This window comes from Fistularia commersonii, chromosome 11 (assembly GCF_037954325.1).
Source record: "Fistularia commersonii isolate RoL2024-O1a breed Wild chromosome 11, RoL_Fcom_v1.0, whole genome shotgun sequence".
Lineage (NCBI taxonomy): Eukaryota > Metazoa > Chordata > Actinopteri > Syngnathiformes > Fistulariidae > Fistularia > Fistularia commersonii.
In genome coordinates, this window is record NC_141294.1 from 9,799,046 (window position 1) to 9,822,406 (window position 23,361).

The window sequence follows — 23,361 nt, forward strand, 5'->3', positions numbered from 1 at the left end:
CATCCTCCCCTCAATACATTGCAGTGGTCCTGTCCCCTTTGCAGAAAAGCATCCCCAAATAATGATGTTTCCACCTCCATGCTTCATGGTTGGGATGGTGTTCTTGGGGTTTTTCTCATCCTTCTTCTTTCTCCAACTACAGTGTGTGAAGTTTAGACCAAAAAGCTCTATTTTTGTCTCATCAGACTGCATGACCTTCTTCCATTCTTCCTCTGGATCACCCAGATGGTCATTGGCAAACTTGAGCTGGACCTTGACAAGTGCTGGCTTGAGCAGGGGTACCTTGCATGCAATGCAGGATTTTAATCAATGATGGTGTAATGTGTTACTAATGTTTCCTGTGGTCCCAGCTCTCTTCGGGTCAATAAACACGTCCAGCCGTGTAGTTCTGGACTGATCCCTCACCTTCCTCATGATCATTGATGCCCCGCAGGATGAGATCTTGCATGTAGACCCAGACAGAGGGAAATTCACTGTCATCTTGAACTTCTTCCATTTTCTAATAATTGTGCCAACAGTTGTTGCCTTCTCAACAAGTTGCTCGCCTATTGACCAGTAGTCCATCCTGGCCTTATGTAGGTCTACAATTTTATCCCTGATGTCCTTACACAGCTCTTTGGTCTTGGCCATTGAGGAATTTGGAGTTTGTTTGATTGAGTTTGTGGACAGGTGTCTTTTATACTGGTAAGGAGTTCAAACTGGTGCAATTAATACAGGAAATGAGTGGATAACAGGTGGGGCTTCTTAAAGAACTAATTGGTCTTTGAGAGACTGGTTGGTAGGTGATCAAATACTTAGGTCATGCAATAAAAAGCAAATTAATTATTTAAAAATCATACAATGTATTTTTCTGTATTTCTGCTTTAGATTCCATCACTCACAGTTGAAGAGTATTTATGATAAAAATGACAGACTTCTACATGCTTTGTAAGTAGCAAAAACTGAAAAATCGGCAGTGTATCAAATACACTTGCACCCCACTGTACCTCTGTGTCGAAGATTGTCAAAAGTAATTGGGATGTCTTGGTTATAGAGAGGATTCAAACTGTTTTTACAGAATTGTTTTTCACACCGACAACGAGGAAATTAAACATATTGACTTTAAATGACTTCTTTTGGCCATACCATAATGTAGGTGCTTCAACTATATCAAACTGCCTCTAAAGAAGTCATTATCTTAAAGCTTTTTCTCTTCAAAAAGACCCCCGTGCTTTGCCAAAGCTATTCTTTCTTTGTTGACCACTTTGTGAGGATGCTGCCCACGGTCTCACATAAAGTAGAGTCCCCTTAAGCACTGCACTCCTAAATTGCTGGTTGCCTCAACCGCAGTGGAACTTTCCAATTTGGTGAGATCAAGTTCAGGTAGAAAAAAAAAAATCAAATGGGTGATTTCCTGCTTTATAGCAAAGTCTGCTGAAGAATTTATGAGGCAGATTCCGTTTATTGTCTGTCCTGCCAGTGGCACTGGGGGCACCAGAACCTTTACAAGTTCAAGTTGAAATATGATTCAGCCCATACATCCCTCATATATTCAAAATGTATTTCACCGTATAGATTCGATTTTCCTTTTCTGAATTGAAGACTTCAGTTATTGTGGATGCTTTTATTGATATTGGGTTTTCTATATGTTTGCGTTCAGTGGCTTAGTAAACAATATGCCCTTCCTTGAATCAAAAAAGCAATTTTTTTTTGTTTTGTAAAGGGTCTGTGAAAAGTATGATTCACTTCACGTAAAGGGCAGAGAAACTGCCATCAACAACCCTTAAAGAAAGCAAACAGTCGGAAGTGATCTCAAAGGAGTATCCCTAGAAATTATCACAACTGTTGTTATTTCTTATGTATGTATGTATTTATTCATTCATTCGTTTTTTATGGGCTCGTCAAAGACAGGGAAGAGTGAACGAAAGATGACCAAATTAATCATCATATTTCTCTGCTGAGACCCTTTCTGTGAGTCTGTGGTCAAAATGCATGCTGCTTTTCCACTACTACCCTTTGCACATGTCCTATTTTTAATACCTAAATTTATCACAGTAAAAAAGGTATAATGTTAACAGTATATACATCCTTCATCCCCTGAAATGCTAAGGAAAGAGAACTCAAGGCATTTATAATCCTGTTATTTAGTAGGCAATTTAAAGCTGCTTATGATCCTGTTATTTAGAAGGCAAGCGTAAAAACAACAATATCAAGAAAATTGCTGGTTGTCATTATTTTTCATGGATCTTTTTCCCTTCTTCCGTGCTGTGAAGTGATTGCATTGCAGTTATTAGCAAAGACTCTCTGTGGCTGTAATTGCCGTATCAAGATTGAGTCATGGGGAGACGTGTGATGGTTGTGAGCAGCGAGGAAAAAGGAGGGGGGCTGATAATAATTGGGTTTGTTACATTTGATTGATGCACACTTTCATCCGGCTTCTCATCATTTTCCCAGGGATTATGTACTATAAAACATGATGTAATTACTGTTGAGATCTTGGCCTAGCAACAGTTTATCTACTTTGGAAATCACTCCTGGAATGCTGTGATGGTAGTGAAGTACCTTTAGGCTAATGACTTGAGCTGCAGATAATATAGTGTGTAATGTCTGACAGAACAAGGAGCTTTCCTGCTTCCACTTATGTGGGAATGGCAGGAAAAAAGATATACATCTACAATGTCCAAAAACACACAGAAGAAATACACTGACATAGTAAGAGTTGTAGAGTTACTTCCTTTTCTCATTTGATAATAGCCTTGTTCAGTTAAAAAACAGTATCTGACAAAAGAATAATGCTAATAGTATTAACCCAGATAGCTGCTTACATTCTTTACAAAGAGGGTGACTTAATTTGAAACACATTTTTAGTCTCATACATATATTTGAGTCTTTGATATATATATACACACACACACACACACACACACACACACTCACAAAAATATTATATAAGTATTTTTTTTATCAAACGGCAGTGTGACCCTTGAATTGAAATCAAACAGATCCATCAGCAATTGCAATCAACGATTCCCTGGAATTATTCATTACAGGGTAATGAATAGAGTTACAGCCATTTGAATCTAGAACACAAAAACCTAAAAGGAAAAAAAAAAATGCTGATAAAAATATTGGGCTGAAAAAAGAAAAAGCCTTCTCACTTCTAACTTAAGTAAAGTCAGAGGTTAATGCTCTTGTCTGAAAAATTAACAAAAAACTCTTCACAGTTCTGGTCTCGTCTATATTTAGTAGCTGTCAGTCTATAGCCTTTTCTTGGACAAGACTTGATATATATAGATATATATATATATCTATATATATATATATGGGTGCAACCTGGACACATCACCATTTATGTTACTGGGGTCATTGGGTGTCTCTTTTATATCCAACACCCATACCCAGCCAGGGATCTGGTTCTGACATTTTTCCACACATCGGATTACGCTACTTGTCCCCCCCCTTAATCAGAGCTTTTTCTGCAGCTACCAGGTTGTTTTTTGTGGCCTGTGCAGCCCGCAAATCCTGAGAGCCCCAGGGCCCAATGAAGAGAGCGGCCTGCAAAGCCCCTGCAGCTCACTTCAACGGGATCAAAGCGGGCTTTCCACCCGTTCATCGGACAATCGTCAATCAAATCTGCTCACCTCATTCTCTTCCTTTCCTGGACAATACTAAATCTTTCCATGGGTCAGTGAGCTCAAGCAACACTACCTACTGTACTTGCTTGCCATGGACATCAAGACCATGTCAGGTCAGAGTGACATTGCAGCAATGGTGTCCAAGAATCTTAACTGTCACCCTATGGTCAACCAGCAGCTGCCAGTCCCTTGCTGCCCCCCAGCAAGTCCTGGAAGAGCTGCTGCCTACTCGGACAAAAGCAATGTCAGTGCAGATGGTGTCTGACACTTCCTTCAGGACCTGATCATGGTGTGTAAGATAGAATGCATCATCTAAGGCCTTTGGGTAGCAAATGATCCTGTTTTCTAGCAGAGTTGCCATGCAGGTGAGTCCACCAGGCCCCAGGTGAACAGGTTAGGAGGGCCAGGGATGATGTCATACATTGATTGCACTAAGGACTGAAATTGGTGTGACTCCGCCATCCAAAAATTTGCCCAGGTGATCTTGCAGCCAACTATCTGCTCCCTCTTGGTTCAGGCCCCCTACTTGGACATGTCCACCACTCTGCTGAAGCAGACTTCCTTCCCCTCGGGCCGTTCCTCATCCTGCATGACTTTCGGATTCCTCCCCAGCCTGGCCTGACCAGTTGCCACTGTGCCCACCAAGCTGCCAAACAGGGTGCTTTTCCACTGCTTCCTGGATGCGACACTTCCTTCTTGTCCTGACTTCTACCCCTGCAGAGGAAACCTTGGAGTCAGCAGAGTCGTGGTAACCCTGGAGTCCAGGGTGGTAATTGGGACTTTGTAAAATAGCAGTGGCCAGAGTAGACAGGGCAGGATGATATGTAAATGCTGGCCTTAACAGGAGGTCCTGGCTTTTCCACCTCTGAGAGCCTGTGTCAAGTTCATTGTTGGTGCCTTGACATGCTGCAGTGTCCTTCAGGTTGCCAGTGAAGAGCTTGCCCAGGCAATTTGCTGGCTCATCTGACACTGATGGAATTCTGGTGTCTCCCAGCATGAAGCAGAACTGGTCAGTGACCCTTCCTTTCCTTTGGACCATGGACATGGACTTCCCAGGCTCATTCTTGCCAAAGTAATGAGCAGAAGCCACCTGCATCTGGGCACTGAGGATGTGGTAACAGTAGGATTGTCCATGATCGGTCTGATTGGTGGTTGTCTGGTGGCAGATCTAGAGCCTCTGCTCTCTACTTCCACAGACTTCAAACACATGGTCATGGCCAGCACAAACAGAGATACAGAGCTTGTGCAGCCTGTGATAATGACCCTTCTCTGAGCAATGACGCTATGATGTTGAAATCCCAGGGGACATCCTCAGACTAAAGGTGTTATAATGGTCGGGGATGAGATTTTGAACTTCGTCAGGGACACTGTATCTGGGGATACAGGATTGGTAAAGTCCAGTCACAGCACTGCCAATTTCCCTTTGCTCTCTTGTGCCTCTCTGGTAAGTTGTGTAAGTTGGTCTGGTAAGTTTTGCATTCTACACTAGGAGGGAGATTGTTCTGAACTGCTCAAAGTTACTTGCATTCTCCTGCTTGGGAATCCAGGTGCCATCTGCATATCTCCACTCCTGAGGTATTCCCCCCTTTTCCAGATGGCTCCAAGGATCTTCCAAAGATTCTCCGGAGGCCTGGACCAATGGTTGAAGACCTTGTTTGGGACACAACTTGAGCCCAATGATGTGCTTGCAGATTTGATGACCCCGTCAACTTTTTCGAGGGTTGGTTAATCACTGTTGACGAGGGTGCTAGATTCAGATTGGTATATAGTGTATATATGAGGGCTCCAGGACAATGGTCCAGGTCTTGCTCTCTCATATTATCGCTGTAGGTATTCTGGTATAACGGTTGATTTTCTCGTTCCGATATGAGAGCTGGCCAATACATTTCTCTCCCAGCAGCTTCCATGTGAACCCAAGTGGATTTGCAATGAAGGCACTGCACATGTCGGCCCTCTCCTTTCCTCTTCTCCAGTGCCAGTCACCACATTGTAAGGTGACATTGCTTTTCAATACTGGGTTCTGAATATAATCAGCTCTGGTCTGAGTTGCGTGATCTTAACCTCTCATGGTTTTGAATTGGGTTTTGAATTGGTGCAGCACTAGGAGGAAATTAAAAATTATTGCACATACTAAAATTAAGCACATACTAAAGACCTCAGTCGTTCTAAAACCCATTTGGTTTATCGTAGGACTTTGCCTTATTTTGCTTACTCTGGGTCAATATAAGAATAACAATTATCATGGAAAATTATAAATAATAACCCCTGAAACAAACACACAGTAAATATATTGCGGTGACAATTGAGGAATGGTTTGTCTCACACACTGGAAAGAAATTGGATTGGTATGTGGGGTTAGGTTGCTATAAAGTCGATCATTCATTGATGTGTGTTAGTTTTGTTTTTCTGTTTGGAAGTGGTTGAATTAGAGTGAGACTCATTCTTTCGAACTTCCAAATTGGTGACTCTGATGTGATGACAATGTCACTTGGTGCTGAGGACATAACAGCTATGGAGTTTCCCCCAAACCCTTTGTGCGATTGCCAGGAATTGGCAGTATGATCTCAACACATCGAGGCACAGTTCAACCTCATTTGAATCATGGTGGACAACATTTAATGCTTCAATGTGGTCATAGCTCTAGATTTCTCCATGACCTGCTGTGTGATGGGATTGCTAATGGATCCAACTGTAAGTATGACACCCGCAAAACTCAGTTGCTGTGGTTGTCACACTTGCAAGTGGAAAATTTTTATATTTCTCAATATTTCGGGAGACTACAAGCTTATAGAGAGACAAGCTTATAGAACTAATGAACAACAGTTTAGCTCTGCTCCGTTAACTTGACAATTTGATTGTCTCCTTGCACCTTTTCTTGCAACTCTCATATATAGTGCACACCACCTATGCATGCTTGTTTTTTATATTCACTAAAAACTACTGGGGATTGATGGAGGAGGCAAACAGGATACTGCTGACATCAGTGTAGTGTACAAACTTTGTTGCCAGCCGGGCCCCAGTTTCCGCTTGCTGGGAGCGAGACCTCAGGTGTGGCTGCTGTGTCTGTTTGTCAGACAAACAGTTGGTCAACTGATGACGGACTGTTTCTACCATGGGTGTTCTGGCGCCAAAGCTTCTACACAGCATGCAGCCTTTCCCTTTCTTGGAAAAAGGAAACACCAGAGCTGATACTCTGGACAATGCTGATGGTGATGCTGTGGACAATGGCGACAGATATGAGCTGCTCATCATCCAAGACATGTTTTCCAGTAGGTGACTGCTGGGGGATTTGAATGTGTAGGGGAGTGCTCTACAATAACTACTGTGGATGTCAGACTTGATGCAGCTCATTGGACCCCTATTCGAAATTTCTACACAAGTGGTGTAAGTGTAAGTTTGGTGTAAGTTTGGTTGTAACTTGGTTATCGATTGTATCGCAGCATATATTTTTTGTGTGCTGATAGTTTTTTGGTGGACATTGCTAACTGCCACATCTTTGACACATACCCCAGCATGTAGGGTAGACCCTGGTAATTTGCCCTCACTTAGATGCTCACCACAGGGGATGTGTATCATTGGTCGCTTGCTGAGTTTCCTGCTCTCACAATTTCCACCTTTTCTGCTACTGTCACAAAGCACAACATGGAGCATCACATCTTGTCACATCTTTGCAATTTCATGCTGTCTCTATACTAAACTGACATTGCTAAAGAAGAATTGGTCACAATGGAACGTCTCAGAATTGTGCTTTATTCTAATGACCCACAGAGCTCTCCTTCGCACATTGTCCACAAGGCTGATGGGGGTTGGCACCCTTGTGGTGATTTCTGACACTTGAGCAGGTGCCAGTGCAGGAGTCTGATGCCTTTCGTACCCCACTGTTAAGATTTCAGTCAAGTTGTTGGTGGGCCAAAGTTGTCTGGCCTGGTTTCTATAAGAATATAGAAAGCTGCATGAGTTCCTGTTTTAGGTATCAGCAGGCTACTATGCAGAGACACACAGTACCCAATTGCAATGTTTCCCAACATTTGCTGCGGCACACTAGTGTGCCGTGGAAAAATGCCCACTTTCACCTGATTGGTCCAAGAAATATGTATTCAATGTGAATAATGCAGTGACAGGCAGAACAATAAAATGCTCTTCTACTAGATGGCAACAGGTAGTGAACTAACCTGTGCATCTACCTGTTGCTGCCCAAACGGCAGAGTAATCAGTGATGCTTTGTGTGAGACCGAAGCAGTCATATGCAATGGATAAATATTTAAAAGAAAAAGTACTCAATCAGGGCCCTCTGGTCCTGAAGGACATTCTGACCCAGATGGGGGCCAAAGCATGAGTAGCGGTCAGAAGAAGGTAAAAAAAGGTGAGCTGGAGACAATTCAATGAAAATTATATTGAGCTTGGATTCACATTTACTCTGGAACCAACCAAGCCGACTCATTTCTGCCCAGTGTGTTTTGAAAAGCTGCCCAACAGTGTCAAGGTTCCAAGCAAACTTAAATACCATTTACAAACAAAACACCCTTCAGTTCAAGATAAGAACATGGACTATTTTGTCCATCTGCACAAACAGACAGAGAAACAGGCAGCGTTGCTGGAGAAAACCACCAAGACAAGTGAGAGAGCTCTGAAAGTTGTCTACAAAGTTGCTGAACCCTTTGCTAAATCCAAATAGCCACACATCGTGACAAATCACCACCTGCCTGCAAAATCATCACAGAAGAAATGTTTGGGCCTGGCGCTGTTAAAGAATTTGCTCGAGTCCTGCTCTCTAATAATACCATTTTGAGACATATTGATGACATGTCTGTAGACATTGAAGAGACTGTTCAGGAAAAGTTGCACATCAGTGGGGAATTTGCAGTGCAACTCAACAAATCTACAGATATTAGATATATTAAAGTTCACACTGCGTCAGTGAACTGAAATTACAGTTTCATTCTTTTTAATTAAAAACCATTTTTGACATATTTATTTGGTGGTGTGCCGTGAAATTTTTCTAATGTAAAATATTTGCCGTGGCTCAAAAAAGGTTGGGAAACACTGCCCAATGGAACCATGTGTCACATTGGTACTCTGCCCCTCTCCAAGGGTTTCACCCACCTCCTCACCAGTATGGACAGGACCATAAGGTGGCCTGAAGCTGTACACATTGTCATCCACCATCTCCCTAGAGACAGCCCAGGCCTTCGTCTGTTTTGTTACACTCTCAGACCTCCAACAGGGAACCCCTGTTCACCTTGAGAATGTGGAACTGCCATAATAGAGAGAGTAGGGATGTACAGAGAAGGGTGTTACACACCTCCTCTCGGACTGAAGACTGCTCGGCCAATGAATTGGAGACTGCTCTTACTGACTTTTACTGAGTCAAGGAGGTCCCCGGGTTTTCTTAGGCCTGCCCTCTACTCCTAAGGAGGATCTGCATTCGTCTCTGGCCAAACTTCTCTTCAGCTAGCCAGGAAGGGTTAATTAGTTGTTCTTACCTCACTCCTCACTGGTTTGTCTTGTTCACAAGACTTCCACAAAATGCATAAACGTTATTGTGATGATAATTAAATTGAAGGATATTCCTACTCTTTGAGTTGGAAAGAGGAGTGTGTTGTTCTTCTTTCGGCTTTTCCCTTCAGGGGTCGCCACAGCAAATCAACCCTCTCCATCTAACCCTGTTCGCTGTATCCTCTCTCACACCAACTATCTTCATATCCTCTCTCACTACGTCCATAAATCTTCTCGGAAAGAGGAGTGTGTATATTGAAGAAAGTCATCACTCGAACTCTTTGTATACACCCACTCATATGACTTTTTAGTTATTTGTTTACTTTTATCAATTTTTGTAAGAGACAGGGAAAGGAAGATTGTATCGTATAGATTCAACAATCAGATGCCACATGGAGCAAAGGTAGAGGGGACAGCGGGAGTATGAGAAGCCAGATGAGGCGGTGCAAGGTGTTGGAAATCCTTGCTCAGTAGAGGGGATGTGCCGGCTCTTTGTGTCCATCTATCAGCATCTCTTATCTTCTTGGTGAAGTGTGTTGTGTCCTGAAAGCAATGTCCGAGCCCAAAGCCAGCATGCTGAGCCTGAGAGCAGCCGAGTCATTGATATGGGGGATTATCTCTTCTTATGGTTGCACCCACCCTACCTCACATAACAGAATAGGGACATCTTGCAAGGGTATACACACACACACACACACACATACTCACACACACACACACAACCTTAGAAATAAAACAGCTTTACACGTGCTTTGCCAGCTAAGCCAGTGTGTATTGGGGTTCTCACACCTACTCAGATATGCTTTATCACAAGGTAAAAGATGCCAAGCACTGCAGAGGCTCATCTCTCATCCACTATTTCGCCTAACAGGAGGAGCCATATGTGATGTTTAAGAAATCAGACAAGCCGCTGTATGGGAACGACCGCTTTGAAGGGTACTGCATTGACTTGCTGAGAGAACTGGCCAACATCCTCGGCTTTACCTACGAGATCCACCTAGTGGAAGATGGAAAATACGGTGCCCAAGATGAGAACACAGGCCAGTGGAATGGAATGGTCAAGGAGCTGATGGACCATGTAAGTCTTCACACATTTATCACACATTTGTATACAAGATAGTGTTGTGATGTATTTAGGGGCAACATATGTTAATCCCATCGTTTTAATCTTCAATTGACAAATTGATGATAAAACAAGTACATACATACATTTACAAAAGACCTCAGAGAACTCAAAATGAGATGTTACTTCAATAAACATCAAAAAGGTACATTAGAGTTAAATATGTCTCTTAAATATGTGTCTATGAAGGTAGTTGATATGAGAGAGAAGGGTACAGAGAATAGGGTTAGAGAAGGTTGATTCGCTGTGAAGAAGAAGAAGAAGTTACTCACATGCATCATATCAAAATATATCACACATCAATATGATGGCACAATATGATATGTATTATATACCGTAGAATTATTCAAGTATTATTTGTTCCACTGTCCCATGAGGTTATTTTGCCCTCTGTCTTGAAAAACTGTCTTGAAAAAAATTTCCATTTCCACTTCTTTTGGTGCCACAAGCCATATTATTATGAAACTGAAGGGTGGTTGGCAAAGGTCTGGCACAATGCTATCCCATGTTCTGAAAAGTCACAGACAGAATCACTTGTGCCCCAGATAACGGCAGAGCTAATCTAATTATGAATTATGGTGGTATACTGTGCCTTCAAAATAGCATGGATTTAATGGATATTCCAAAAATGCACTATATACTCAGTGCTTTGAATAAATTAAAATAGAAATATAAAATGAACAAATCAAAATAAATATTTTGTGCTTTGACAGTAATACTGTGATCGTTCCAGATCGCAGTGCTTAAAATGCTTTATATAGCTCCTACCTTGCTAAAAATTCATAGATAACTGATTTTTTATTTAATTCTGAAAGTTTTCTAGTTTACTACTCAGGATGATAAATGACCAGAATCAACTTTAGATTATTCGAATGGACTCAAGCCACTTGCTTGCAGCCATCTGTTAGATTTACTTTTTCACTGAGTCCAGAAAATCACTCTGCTTTGATCATGGAATGTCTAAACTGTTTTCATGGTGTCAGACTTTGTGAGGAACTTACTTTCTACAAGCCACAGTATTTATTAAGCATTTGTTCTTAGATAAGATTAGCCAAATGGATGCCTGCCCATGAATAGCTTATCGTGGTTTCAGCAGTCATTTTACCAAGAGACAAATTTGAATTCCAAGATAAGGCTCTCTACAATTCCCTATTCGTGCAGAAAACTTCAAAAGCTTTCCTTTTCCTTTCTGATTTGAGCACCAAAAACCCAAGTGTCAAGAAGTTATTTCATATATGATATAAATAAACATGTAAATGCAGTGACAAAGTAAAACAGATAATAAATGAATATATTAATTAAAAAAAATAAAACAAATTTGAGAATTCCTCCATGACATCTTACCACGATCGAGTGCTATAAGATGAGTAAAACACTCTTCTTCATGCTTAATGTTATAGCATCCCAACGTGTTTGCAGAATTCTTTGATGAAATGTTCTTAGGATGTATTGCAAACAACCTTCTGACACCTGACGACACTTGCCACAGTTGTGTGAGGCCTCAAAACTATTTCCAAAGCAGATTTGCAAGGTAAAAATCGTACTATTTGTAAATGACTCCACTATTTACATCGGTGTCTTGCAGTCATTTAAAATGCTGTAGATCCCTTTACAAAAGACATGAGGGTATTTGTGTGGACAAAGTAATTGGCGCCAATAGAAAATTGGTTAAACTGTGTATCTGGATGTCCTCGACTGTACTGTTATGCAGTTTGTGTCTGTATTGGCAAAATGTATAATTAAATGTGACCCCTTTCATGATTAATACACACAGCCTGTACTTTTTAGTCCAAACATGCTGTCTGTTGCAATTATGATCTTATCTTGACGTATATAGTGTCAAAAAGCAATATTTTAAGTATAAAGGCAAGAAAGCTTTTTCATTTTGAATTTAAAAAAATTAAAAATCTTGACAATGAAATATATTAACTTTTGCATTATAAATTGGAGTTTATATGTAGATAAAAAATGATTTTCATCACTCTGAGATTGTATATATATATGTGTATATGTATGCATATATATACAGTACATATATAGAGTGGATGTGTGTGTATATATATGCATATATGTAGGTATATGTATATATGTATATACATTCACATACATACACATATATAAATATATATAGATACAGATATATCTATATCTATATATATGCATAGAGCGAGAGAGAGTAATATGTGTGTGTGTTTGTGCCTGCACGTTGGGGTTCAAGTCAAGTGGACGAGAGGTTAACCTCCCTCTGCCTTTAAGTGGGAAGACGGGTTCTGACTGATGTTTGCGGCTAGGCATCATACAGCAGTTCAGTTTACCCACCCTCCTTGAGGTCCCTAGTTGGGCTGCTAGAGAATGCTCATATGGGTGACACCTTCATTCTATTGGCCGATTTCAATGCTCACTTGGGCAATGGCAGTATGACTTGGAAGGGTGTGATTGGGAGGACCAGCCCCCCCAGCAGAAACTGATCGGTGCTCGTTACGGATTGCCCATAATAAACAACATGTTCAGGGATACAAGTCTCCATATGTGCAATTGGCACCTATGTACATTAGGCCGCAGTTCTTTGATCAACCTTGTGGTGGTGTCATTGGACTTGTGGCTGCATGTCCTCACTTGGGTGAAGAGAGGGGCGGAGCTGTCAACTGATCCCTACCTGGTGGTGAGCTGGATCCAACGGTGGGGAAGGATGCCGGTCAGACCTGGAAGACCCAAACGTAATGTAAGGGTCTGCTGAGAATATCTGGCAGAATCCCCTGTCAGAAGGAGTTTCAACTCCCACCTCTGGCAGAACTACAACCAATGCTTCTGTTATCAAAGAAAAAGCTCTTCAGTAGCGGGGCCCCAGGGGTGGATGAGGTCCACCCTGGGTTCCTCAAGGCTCTGGATGCTGTACGACTGTCCTGGCTGACATGCCTCTGCTGCATTGTGTGGATGTTGGTGACAGTGCCGCTGGACTGGCAGACAGGGGTGGTGATCCCCTTTTTGAAAAGGGAGATTGGAGGGTGCACTCCAACTACAGGCGGAGCACACGTCTCAGTTTCCCTGGCAAGGTATTTTCAGTGGGGCTAGAGAGGAGGGTCCACCAGGTCGTTGAACCTTAGATCCAGGAGGAGCAGTGTGGTTTTCATCATGGTTGTGGAACAGTGGACCAGCTCTTTACCCTCAGCAGGGGGCATGAGTTTGCCTAACCAGTCTACATGTGTTTTGTGGCTCTGGAGACGGCATTTGAGCGTGTCTTGTGGGCAATGGGAAAACCGCACCTGGGTATACAGTCCCTGTATGACTGGCGTCAGAGCTTGTTCCATATTGCCAGTTGTAAGTCGGACTCGTTTGCGATGAGAGTTGGAGTCCGCCAGGGCAGCCCTTTGTCACCGATTCTGTTCATAACTTTTATGGACAGAATATATAGGCACAGCCAGGGTGTGAAGGGGATCTTGTTTGGTGGACACAGGACTGAGTGTGCTTTTTGCAGATAATATGGTTCTGTTGGCTTCATCAGGCCATGATGTCCAGCTCTCACTTGAGTGGTTTGCAGCTGAATGTGAAGCGGCTGGGATGAGTATCAGCTCATCCAAATCCGACACCATGGTGCTCAACTGGAAACAGGTGGAGTGTCCACCCTGGTTTGGGGAAGAGGTCCTGCCCCAAGTGGAGAACATCAAGTATCTCAGGGTCTTGTAGTTGGAAGGATGGAACAGGAGATTTAAAGGCAGATTGGTGCAGCATCTGATGTGATGCAGACTCTACTGGTATGTTGTGGTGAAGAGGGCGCTGAGCCTGAAGGCACAGCTCACCTATGGTCACAAGCTGTTGGCAGTGACCAAAAGAACAAGATTGCGGATACAAGCAGCTGAAATGAGTTTTCTCCGCATGGTGGCTGGACTCTCCCTTAGAGATAGGGGAAGGAGTTCGGCCATTCGGGAGGAGCTTTGAATAGAGTTGCTGCTCCTCTGCATAGTGGAGTCAGAGCTCTGACTCTGGTCTCCTGGACGCCTCCCGGGGGAGGTATTCTCGGCATATCCATCTGGGAGGAGACCATGGGGAAGACCCAGGACACACTAGTGAGACTGTCTCTAGGCTGGCCTGCGAATACTTTGGGGTCCCCCCAAAACAGTAAGACCATGTGGCTGGGGAGAGAGGAGTTTGGGCCTCCCAGCTCCGTGGGTGCTGCCTCTACGACCTGACTTTGGACAAGCGTCAGAATCTATCTATCTATCTATCTATCTATCTATATGTATATATATATATATATATATATATATATATATATATATATATATATATATATATATATATATATATCTATCTATATATATATATATATATATATATATATATGTGTGTGTGTGTGTGTGTGTGTGTGTGTGTGTGTGTGTATATATATATTGATATATATGAAGATACAGAGAGATTTTTGTGTGTGCATAAATACATTTTTACACACACACACACATATATATACATATATATACATATATATGTGTGTGTGTGTGTGTGTGTGTGTGTGTGTGTGTGTGTGTGTGTGTGTGTACTGGTGATCACTAAATCACAGAAGTTATTTGGAAAGCAACATGCAAATGTTTTCTATGAAATTGCCATCGAGACACTTTAATATATTATCAACAGTGAGCTATTTTAAGAGGCCAAGAAAAAAGTGAAATCTAATAGCTCTTTCTGAGAATATAGTGATGTGAGGAGAGCATAGATACTGCCATGTGTTTTCCCTGCAGAGCTTATTAAAACAGTCACACAATCTGCTCACAGTGTAGATAATTATATTCAACAATGTCCCTGTTAGGATAAACTGCTTGGCCAGAAAAATAGTAGCCACTGCATTGGCTGTGGTCCGTATCTGACCCATTAGAAGCAGTACCCATGAGTGGCCAAGGCTGCCTTAACTCCTCTGGAGTCTTGATCAATGCAGTGAATAGGTCCTTTGACAGATAGCTGGGGATTTTTATGGGTGAGATAATGTTTTTAAGTGCCTTTTTCTCGCACTAGGTTTCAGTTTGCCTTAGACTGACAGAGATTGCAGTCGAGGGGCCCACAGCAGACCAAGAAGTGTGCACATGAAGACAAGTTTCATATGTGGGGAATAAGGCGAGCAGAAAGTTGAAAACAGCCATTTGGAGTAATTAAGGGAAATGGTCTTTATTCAAAGTCAAAAGGGGTTGAATTGCAACAATGTTAGTAGAGTTACCTCTGCATTGTTTCATTAAAGCACCATGTACTGAGACTTTTCATGCTGTTCTGCCCCGGTAGTGGCCACCTCTTCAAGTAATATATGGTAACCTTCATGAGACAAAGAGGGAGTATATTTGAAAAATGAGATACCTGACCTTGCTGAAAATGTTTAGCATTTATAGACACAATACGGCCTGAGATTTATTATCTGTCAACAACACAACATGGTTTCTAGCCTAGATATGGTAAGATAACTTCCCTGTGCAACCTCAACAAATCACTCCTGAATTTCTATTGCAACCTCTAAAAAACTAAGCACGTTACCAGTGCAAGCACTGGTAGTGTGTGTAAAAATGTGGTGTTATGTCTTCTTAATATAAGAATGAAAAAAGGTAACCCAAAGAAACAACTTGTGACTTTTATCATGCCCAGATTAGGCTTTGTAATTACATTTGACTTCTCTGGATATAATCAGATGCGTGATACGAAACTCTCAAGAATATGCAATGGATTATTTCAGCCTTTTGTTAATATTAACATTTTAATTATATAGACCCTAGGGCTTATGCCAAATGTTTTCATGATGATGAGCAATCAGTTCTTACATGTGTCATAAACATTGCCCTTAATTTGCTGAAAAGTGATTAACTAAAAGACAATTTTGCAATATCCCCAAAATGTGATCATACCTGAAAACTTTGTTATGAAGAGACGACACAGGACACCAAATGTATTTAATGTTATGAAATGGGAAATCTCTTGTAACCACCACAACAATATGCAAATTGTTGATCCTGTCTTTGTTGCCCACAAAAATTAAAACTGCTGTTCAAAGAAATAATCAGGATGCATAAAAGTCACAATCTAGGCAATTCATTTTCATGATAAAAATACACATATAAGGTGAATATACAGAATATAAGCAGTAAATCTGGAACACAAGCTGAGGCAGTGAATCTAATTAATGTGAAAACATTTTTGTCTCAATTTTATGACTTAGGTGTTGCAATCCATTGTCATAGTTTTCTGGCAATCATAGTACCTTTGACATATTTTGAAACCGATCAGTGTCGCAAGTCGATAGGCATAACATCGAGTGAACCATCAACAGGCGAGCGATCAATTGTAGACCTCTGTGATCCCCTTAAAGGGCTGAAATAGCCATTGCAATTGTTTAGTGAGCTTCTGCAGTTGGAGTTGGATGGATACCTGAGTGGCACCTTCACCTGTATAATAATGGCCTCAGTTTAAGAAAGAAAATTATGACTTTTGTGGTGAGGGGTAGGGGAAGGGCTTCAAATGTACTCCCGATTACCCTGGGACTTGCTTTACAGTGTTTAGAAAAACACTTTTCCTAGATTTTATTGTCTCTAAATGCTTCTTGTTGCAATAATATAAAGCCAATTTGTTTTTCCGTTTATGTTTTCTGTTGACAGAGAGCTGATCTGGCAGTGGCTCCCCTTGCCATCACATACGTACGCGAGAAGGTTATCGATTTCTCCAAGCCCTTCATGACGCTGGGTATAAGTATACTGTACCGCAAGCCAAACGGGACCAACCCTGGGGTCTTCTCCTTCCTCAACCCTCTCTCGCCTGATATCTGGATGTATATTCTGCTGGCTTACTTGGGTGTCAGTTGTGTGCTGTTTGTCATAGCCAGGTAACATGTCACTCCCAGTGATCACTGCTTCACACACATTCGGAAACATGTATAGCTCCCATTGCTCAACCTCACCCATCTAACGGGCTAATCTCTGTAATTACAGGATCTGTGTCCTGATAGTAAAAGCTTGCCACTCAGCAAAATCCTTTACACTAATCGGTTGTGTTAATAAACCTCAGCTCAGTGTCATTACCATGCAATGTGTTTAATACTATTTAACCATGAAGGATCATCATATTTTTACGCCTGACTTAAGACTTCTCTTGAATCCTCTTTTTCTTTTTTGTTACGAGAATGCTACGGTTCCGATTGGTGCCCATCAAGGCTGCTAGGTTACTCCTGGCCTGTTTCTACTCACATTGACACAGATAAAATGAAAGCCTCGGGAGACACCAGTGTACGCAGGAACATTGAGCTCAGACAGAGAAGTTCCAGTCTGTCTTAGGATTGTGTGCATGTGTCTGAGAGAGTGGCAGAGAGGTTGTGCACTCATATGGATGTGTGTGGGATGCTGCCCCTCTCCCACCTTTCCCTCGCTCTCCCCAGTGTCTCTGAGTCCTCGCTGTCTTTTCTTCTCTCTTGTTTACTTCACCTTGCCTCAAACATATTTTAGTCAGACTTTTTAATTATTTGTTCTTTTTTTATACATTTGATTCATAGGATTCATAGGGAATCATATGGTTCTTTAGGCTTGGATCTAATTTTGGTTTAATATCAGTTCCTGATGCATTTGCTTCGTTTTTGTTTTTTTTTTCCATTTTCAAAACATTGAAATAAATAAGGAGAAGACGATTGTCTTTCCCCCACAGAGGCTTACAGTATATCAGGGGATTTTTTATTTTCCCTCAGTGCAGTTGCTCATCAAGAGGCCTCCAAAGTTCTTCTATAAAAGAAGCTACGATCATCAATCTTAGGTCTCTAGCTGCAGCTAATTGATGTAATCCAAGTTTAGGTGCTTGACAAGTTGCTAAAAAATGAGAAGAGAGGGCACCTTTCCTCGAACAAGAAATTTCTTTTTTCCAAAATTGTTCAGATTTTAATTAATTTTAATCATTTTAATCAGTATCAAGTATCAACTCAGTTCATGTTCAGAAGCTTTGTAGTTCTTTGAGACATATTTAATATTAAATAATTACTTTTTATAAAGACTGTCAGAAAATAAATAGAAACGCATTGGATTTTTTTTTTTTTTTAATAATTTCCAGTCTTTTTTTGAGCTATAACATCTTACACATACATCAATTAAAATCAGTTTTACATTATATAGTTTTATTAAAGGCAAGAGCAATTGTAATGGATATATTTCTCTATACAATAACTAAACCATAAACCAGTGAGTTTAGAGGGTTGCTAATGGTAGATCCTTGAATAGTGACAATCAGTTGAGGATTTTTGTTTGAAGCCTGGGGAAGAAAATATGAGAAAGAAAAGGTCATGTTAACTTTAAAACTTTTGGGAGACACTGGCTCTTTTGCAGCCATGACCCCTGCAGTTTTTCTGTTAACTCACATGTTTTTTGCGATGTTACTGGCGATATGATCACACAAGGGAATAAGAAGCGGCAACTGTCATCTAAGTTGGCTCAGAATATGCACCTTTCTGTATTTAATATCACGATAAGTAAGTGTTTGGGTAAGTGTATAAATCCCCCCACCCTCACTCTACTCCTTTTTCCTCAAAACAGTGCATGCTGGGCTATAGTTGCATGTTTTACTTCGGTGTAGAATATAGGTCTCACAGCATTTCATGAAATGAGAAAACATTGGGATTATGTGTCGTGAACAAGATTAAGGTAGATGGGTTTACAGAGGAGGAAGTTAAAATAATAATAATAGAAAATAATAAAAGGGTAATCTCTTTCATCTTCAAAGGTGTCAGCTTCAATAGCTAATTTAATGAAAAGTAATCCAAGCTGACATTAAGAACTTTGTTTCATGTCAACAGAGGGTGATGTAAAATGAACATATCACTGCCATTGCATACTGTGCCATTACGTTACAAATTCTAACTCCCCTTTAATCATTCAATCTTTTGCCTGATCTCCATTGCACTTAAAATAGGGGTCCCTTTTTATTACCATTATTATTCCACCCTATCATGAAAGTCTGTTAGATGTTAGAATTTTCTGTCCTGGGATACAGGGACAGTTTTACCATTATCCTTGAGAAATAATTATTGTTTGGAATAATTTCTTACAAAAAAAAGAAAATGTAATTAATGCAGAGGTATAAAACCATAAGACAATTGTCATATTGCAACCACTGTGTAAGATATCATTGTAGGGTTTTTTGCTTGTTGATTTGCTTTTAACTAACTATTTATGCAGAGCCCAAAAAGTGATGGCTCCTTTGAGTGGGACAAATCTTTCCCAGAGGGAAACTATTTTTTCTCAGCTCTTGTTCACATGCATGATTCTTTTTCTTTCTACCTCATTTTCTTTCTGTCTTTCTATATATATTAAATATTGCTCATTTCTCAAATGTTTGTGAGACAAGACACAAATCTAATTGGGTAAGAGTTACCTCTCTGTGCATTTATATACTGTGTATACACGTTTGTTTGTGTTGGCACATTACACATTTTATCTATGTATGCTTGTGTTTGTGCTCTACTGTGTGACTGACTGTAAGAGTAAGCGACTGACAGGGACTGACAAAGTGCTGTAGGTAGAGCACTAGAGATATGTGTAGGCCCATTCCACATGATGAAAGCCATGTGATTACACCCTCTCTGATATCTGCACTCTGCAATGTCAGTGTCAAAGGTTTTTGATGCTTTTATGTTTCCCCTAAAAACACTAGTGCTCCTGTGGCACGGTCTATAGGAAATCTTTTGCATTACTTGTGCAGGATTCCTCATCTTTCTTATCTTTAATAGCTAAGATTAAGAGCCAGTTTTCTCCAACTCAAAAGTTGAGTATTTCTCAGGGTGTAGCGTATTTCTTTAGTCACATCAAAGGGTGATCTTTCTGTATTAAGTTTTTGGACACCTCAGGTGAGTTCAGGGTCGTTTCAAAGAAGCAGTCCTCATCGAATGGTTCAAATGATCGTCTGTGGTTTATGCACTGGATACATTGTGATGTTCTCATAATTTCGGGTTTTAGAAATTCTTCAGGGTAGTCTCCGTGGATGTGCATCCCATAAATATACATTCTTATTGAACAAACAGGTTTGACAACAAGTTGTTAAGAAAAAGGCCACTACTTCAAGCCACAATGCATGTTGCACACAAATTAATTATCATTTTCAATGCACATTTCCAAGACAATGAGTGTGTATAATGAGTGTGTATAATATGATTTACACTCTGTGAGAAAATCAATTATCAGAGCAAGGCACGGTATTTTTCCTCCAAAGTGCTAGTAGTACTGTAGTATAAGATTTGATAAATTGTACTGGATTTTAGAAAACTAGAAAAAATGGAAACCAAAGCAAAGAAAGAAAATTTGGTATTGACACACCAAATGTTGATCTGTCATTATCTATTTAATGCCATTCTTTCATTTTCATTGTATACAATATCTTATTCATTCATAATTTTCATTTTACAGGAGCAAATTCTGAAATTCCATTTCTCAATAACTGAATCATTGAAGAAATAATTTTCCTGAACATTCCCTGAAATGGAAGTCACAGTGATATTCTCCTTTAATTCAAATAGCAGGAATTATAACTATTCTAAGAGCACACTAATGTGTGGACTTATAAAGTGAATGAGGGTGTGGCAGAGTAACCGGGCCATTATACACTGTTGATTCATCTCCCATGACACTGGGGTTATTATGCGTATCATTGCTGAGTTTTCCACAGGATGACCTCGCGCCCACAGAAAGATAAGACAGACACTGCTTATATGCCAGCACTTTTTTTCTTTTTTTTTTTTTTTTCCAACCATGCTTATCTCTCAACTGACCTTGCTGAAAGTTTCTCCCTCTGCAGCACAGATGACCTGTGATAATGTAAGGCCATTGTAATTGGATCACAGTGACAGCAAACAGGCCAAACAGCGCCACAGTGAGAGACAGGTTAAGCTGTGTTGTCTCCCATAAAAGACATTGATTTAGCATTCCCTGACCCACCCGGCTGCAGCAGAAGCCCATCTAGTTTGCCCGGCATTCCCATCTTCCAAAATGGAGAAGATGACAACTCCCCCCGCCACGTTCATAGACAGCTGTAATTGGCTTTTCACAACATAATTGTAGGAAATACTGTGGGACCCCTGTACACAGGGACTGGGTCACATTGTTACACACAAGGTCGTAGTTCCAAGGTCGTAGATCTCAATTTGGCATACAAATTGACAAGCAAAAAAAAAATCTTGTGTAAATTGAGTGAGCGAGCAGAGAGATGGGAAATGGTAAATTCTCCTGAAGCAGAAAAACTAAATTCCAAGGAATGGTCAATGAACACCAATTGACAGTCTCCTCTTGAATGTTAGTGTTGAAAAGCCACACCACTGCTTACTGATCAACACTGGCCAACCCCATAAGTCATAACAAGGTGGCATTTGGATGAGGTTCTTTTATCAATAGAAGCAAACATCTTAAAATTGAAATTTCACCTGGGTACTTTAGAAACCAATGAAACATAACAATTGACATAATGGTGCAGTAGTTCCGTTTGCATTGCCCTTCATGAGGATGCGCAATCTGCATTTACCATTTTTGACTTGTGGCATGTTAAGACGTCCGCACCTAGGCAAATGTACATAATGCACAGAATTTTTACTGCTCAAGGCCCTGTATGACTTAACCAGCTCGACTCAAGATTGGGCAGCGGTTCCAACTCTACTATAGCACAGCCAAATCAGGTCAGCATGCATAACTGTGGGCTGACGAACCTTAACTAATGCAATGTCACTTTTAGTTAATGTGTATAAATGAGAAATCTCTGCTTGAGAAGAGCTTCACTTCGGGGGAGAGTGGGGCTGTAGGGATGACAGAAATCTATTGTTTGATCTGCTGACTATGAGTAACAATACCGAAATTGAGTCATTTATCTATTTATTCATTCATTTATTCATTTATGAGTTTATTAATTTGCTTGTCAGCATAATGATCTTAACCTGGCAGATGAAATAATTGAGAATATTGAGTTCGATGTGAGCATGCACATGTGATTAATCCGTTTTGATCATAAGTAGTTAATGCATGAATTAATAATCTATTTTATTGTATTTTAAGAGATTTTTAAGAGCTGTCATTTTTGAAGGTTTGCGTGGACTGTTGACCAGTGGCTTTTTTTTTAAGCAAAGAAATCGGCAATTCTCATCTTCAAAAATCCATGTAATTGCTCACTAATTTAATTAGCACCATAACTGTCTGAGATTTGTACACAAAGCCATAGCTGAAACTCTATCATATGGATACTTTGAACTGTCCCACTTTTGTTGAACTAATCGTTGTTTTCTCTCCTCCTGTCTCCACAGGTAGGATGGCCACCAACGGGTCTCTTAACATATCTGCTCTGTGTGTCTTTTTGCAACTGCTATAAACATATGTGTGTGTTCTTTGTTAATCATCACAGGTTTAGTCCCTACGAGTGGTATAACCCCCACCCTTGCAACCCTGAGTCGGATGTAGTGGAAAACAATTTCACCCTGCTAAATAGTTTCTGGTTCGGAGTTGGAGCTCTCATGCAGCAAGGTAGACGCCTCTGCCTGCCCTATTTTCTAGCACATGTCCCACTTTTTGCTGGGGGTCAACCTTGATCTTATATCAGGCCCATGACCATGCATGGGGGCCTCTGTGCATGTAGCTAGAGCCTTCTACTGGTAAAGGCAAGCAGGGTGGTCATCTGAGTTTGAGTGATGTGATCTGTGAATGAATCATTTTTGAGGATGATCTTGCATGACCCTTCCCCTGAGCAACTACCCATCCTTTCCACAGCCATTTGTGCAGGTAAGTGCCTCCATCCTGAGTCCTTGAGAAGGATGAAGTGTGTGAGACTGAATGTGAATATAACAGATTAACTTGCCTGTATGATATAGTTCCCTTCTGACAAATGAAACCATATCTTCTCAACTGTTTACCAGTGATTCCCCTTTAGACTGTCAGTTTAAACAGCAAAGGAATGTCGTCCCACTACAATACAACCCCATGTAAAGTGGGATGTGTTATAGTGTTAAATTGGCTTGATATCTTTACAACTACCAAGAGCCTGAAAAACATGGCCTATATCTACATTGCATCTTATTAAGCACCTAGCAACTCTGAAGGCTTAGTTATCCAAATATACAATAATTATACTAAAATATCCAGTGTTACTCAAATATACTAT

General features: G+C 40.7%; 1 protein-coding gene across 2 annotated transcripts in view; it reads left to right on the forward strand.

Annotated features, from left to right (window-relative positions):
- Positions 1–23,361, forward strand: part of grik2 (glutamate receptor, ionotropic, kainate 2) — a 206,448-nt gene that overhangs the window by 140,634 nt on the left and 42,453 nt on the right. For both annotated transcript variants that reach the window (XM_086154890.1, XM_086154891.1), the window contains exons 10-12: positions 9,982–10,188; positions 16,857–17,080; positions 22,609–22,727. In XM_086154890.1, the coding sequence (XP_086011016.1) occupies positions 9,982–10,188; positions 16,857–17,080; positions 22,609–22,727 (550 nt within the window). The remainder of the gene's footprint in view (positions 1–9,981; positions 10,189–16,856; positions 17,081–22,608; positions 22,728–23,361) is intronic.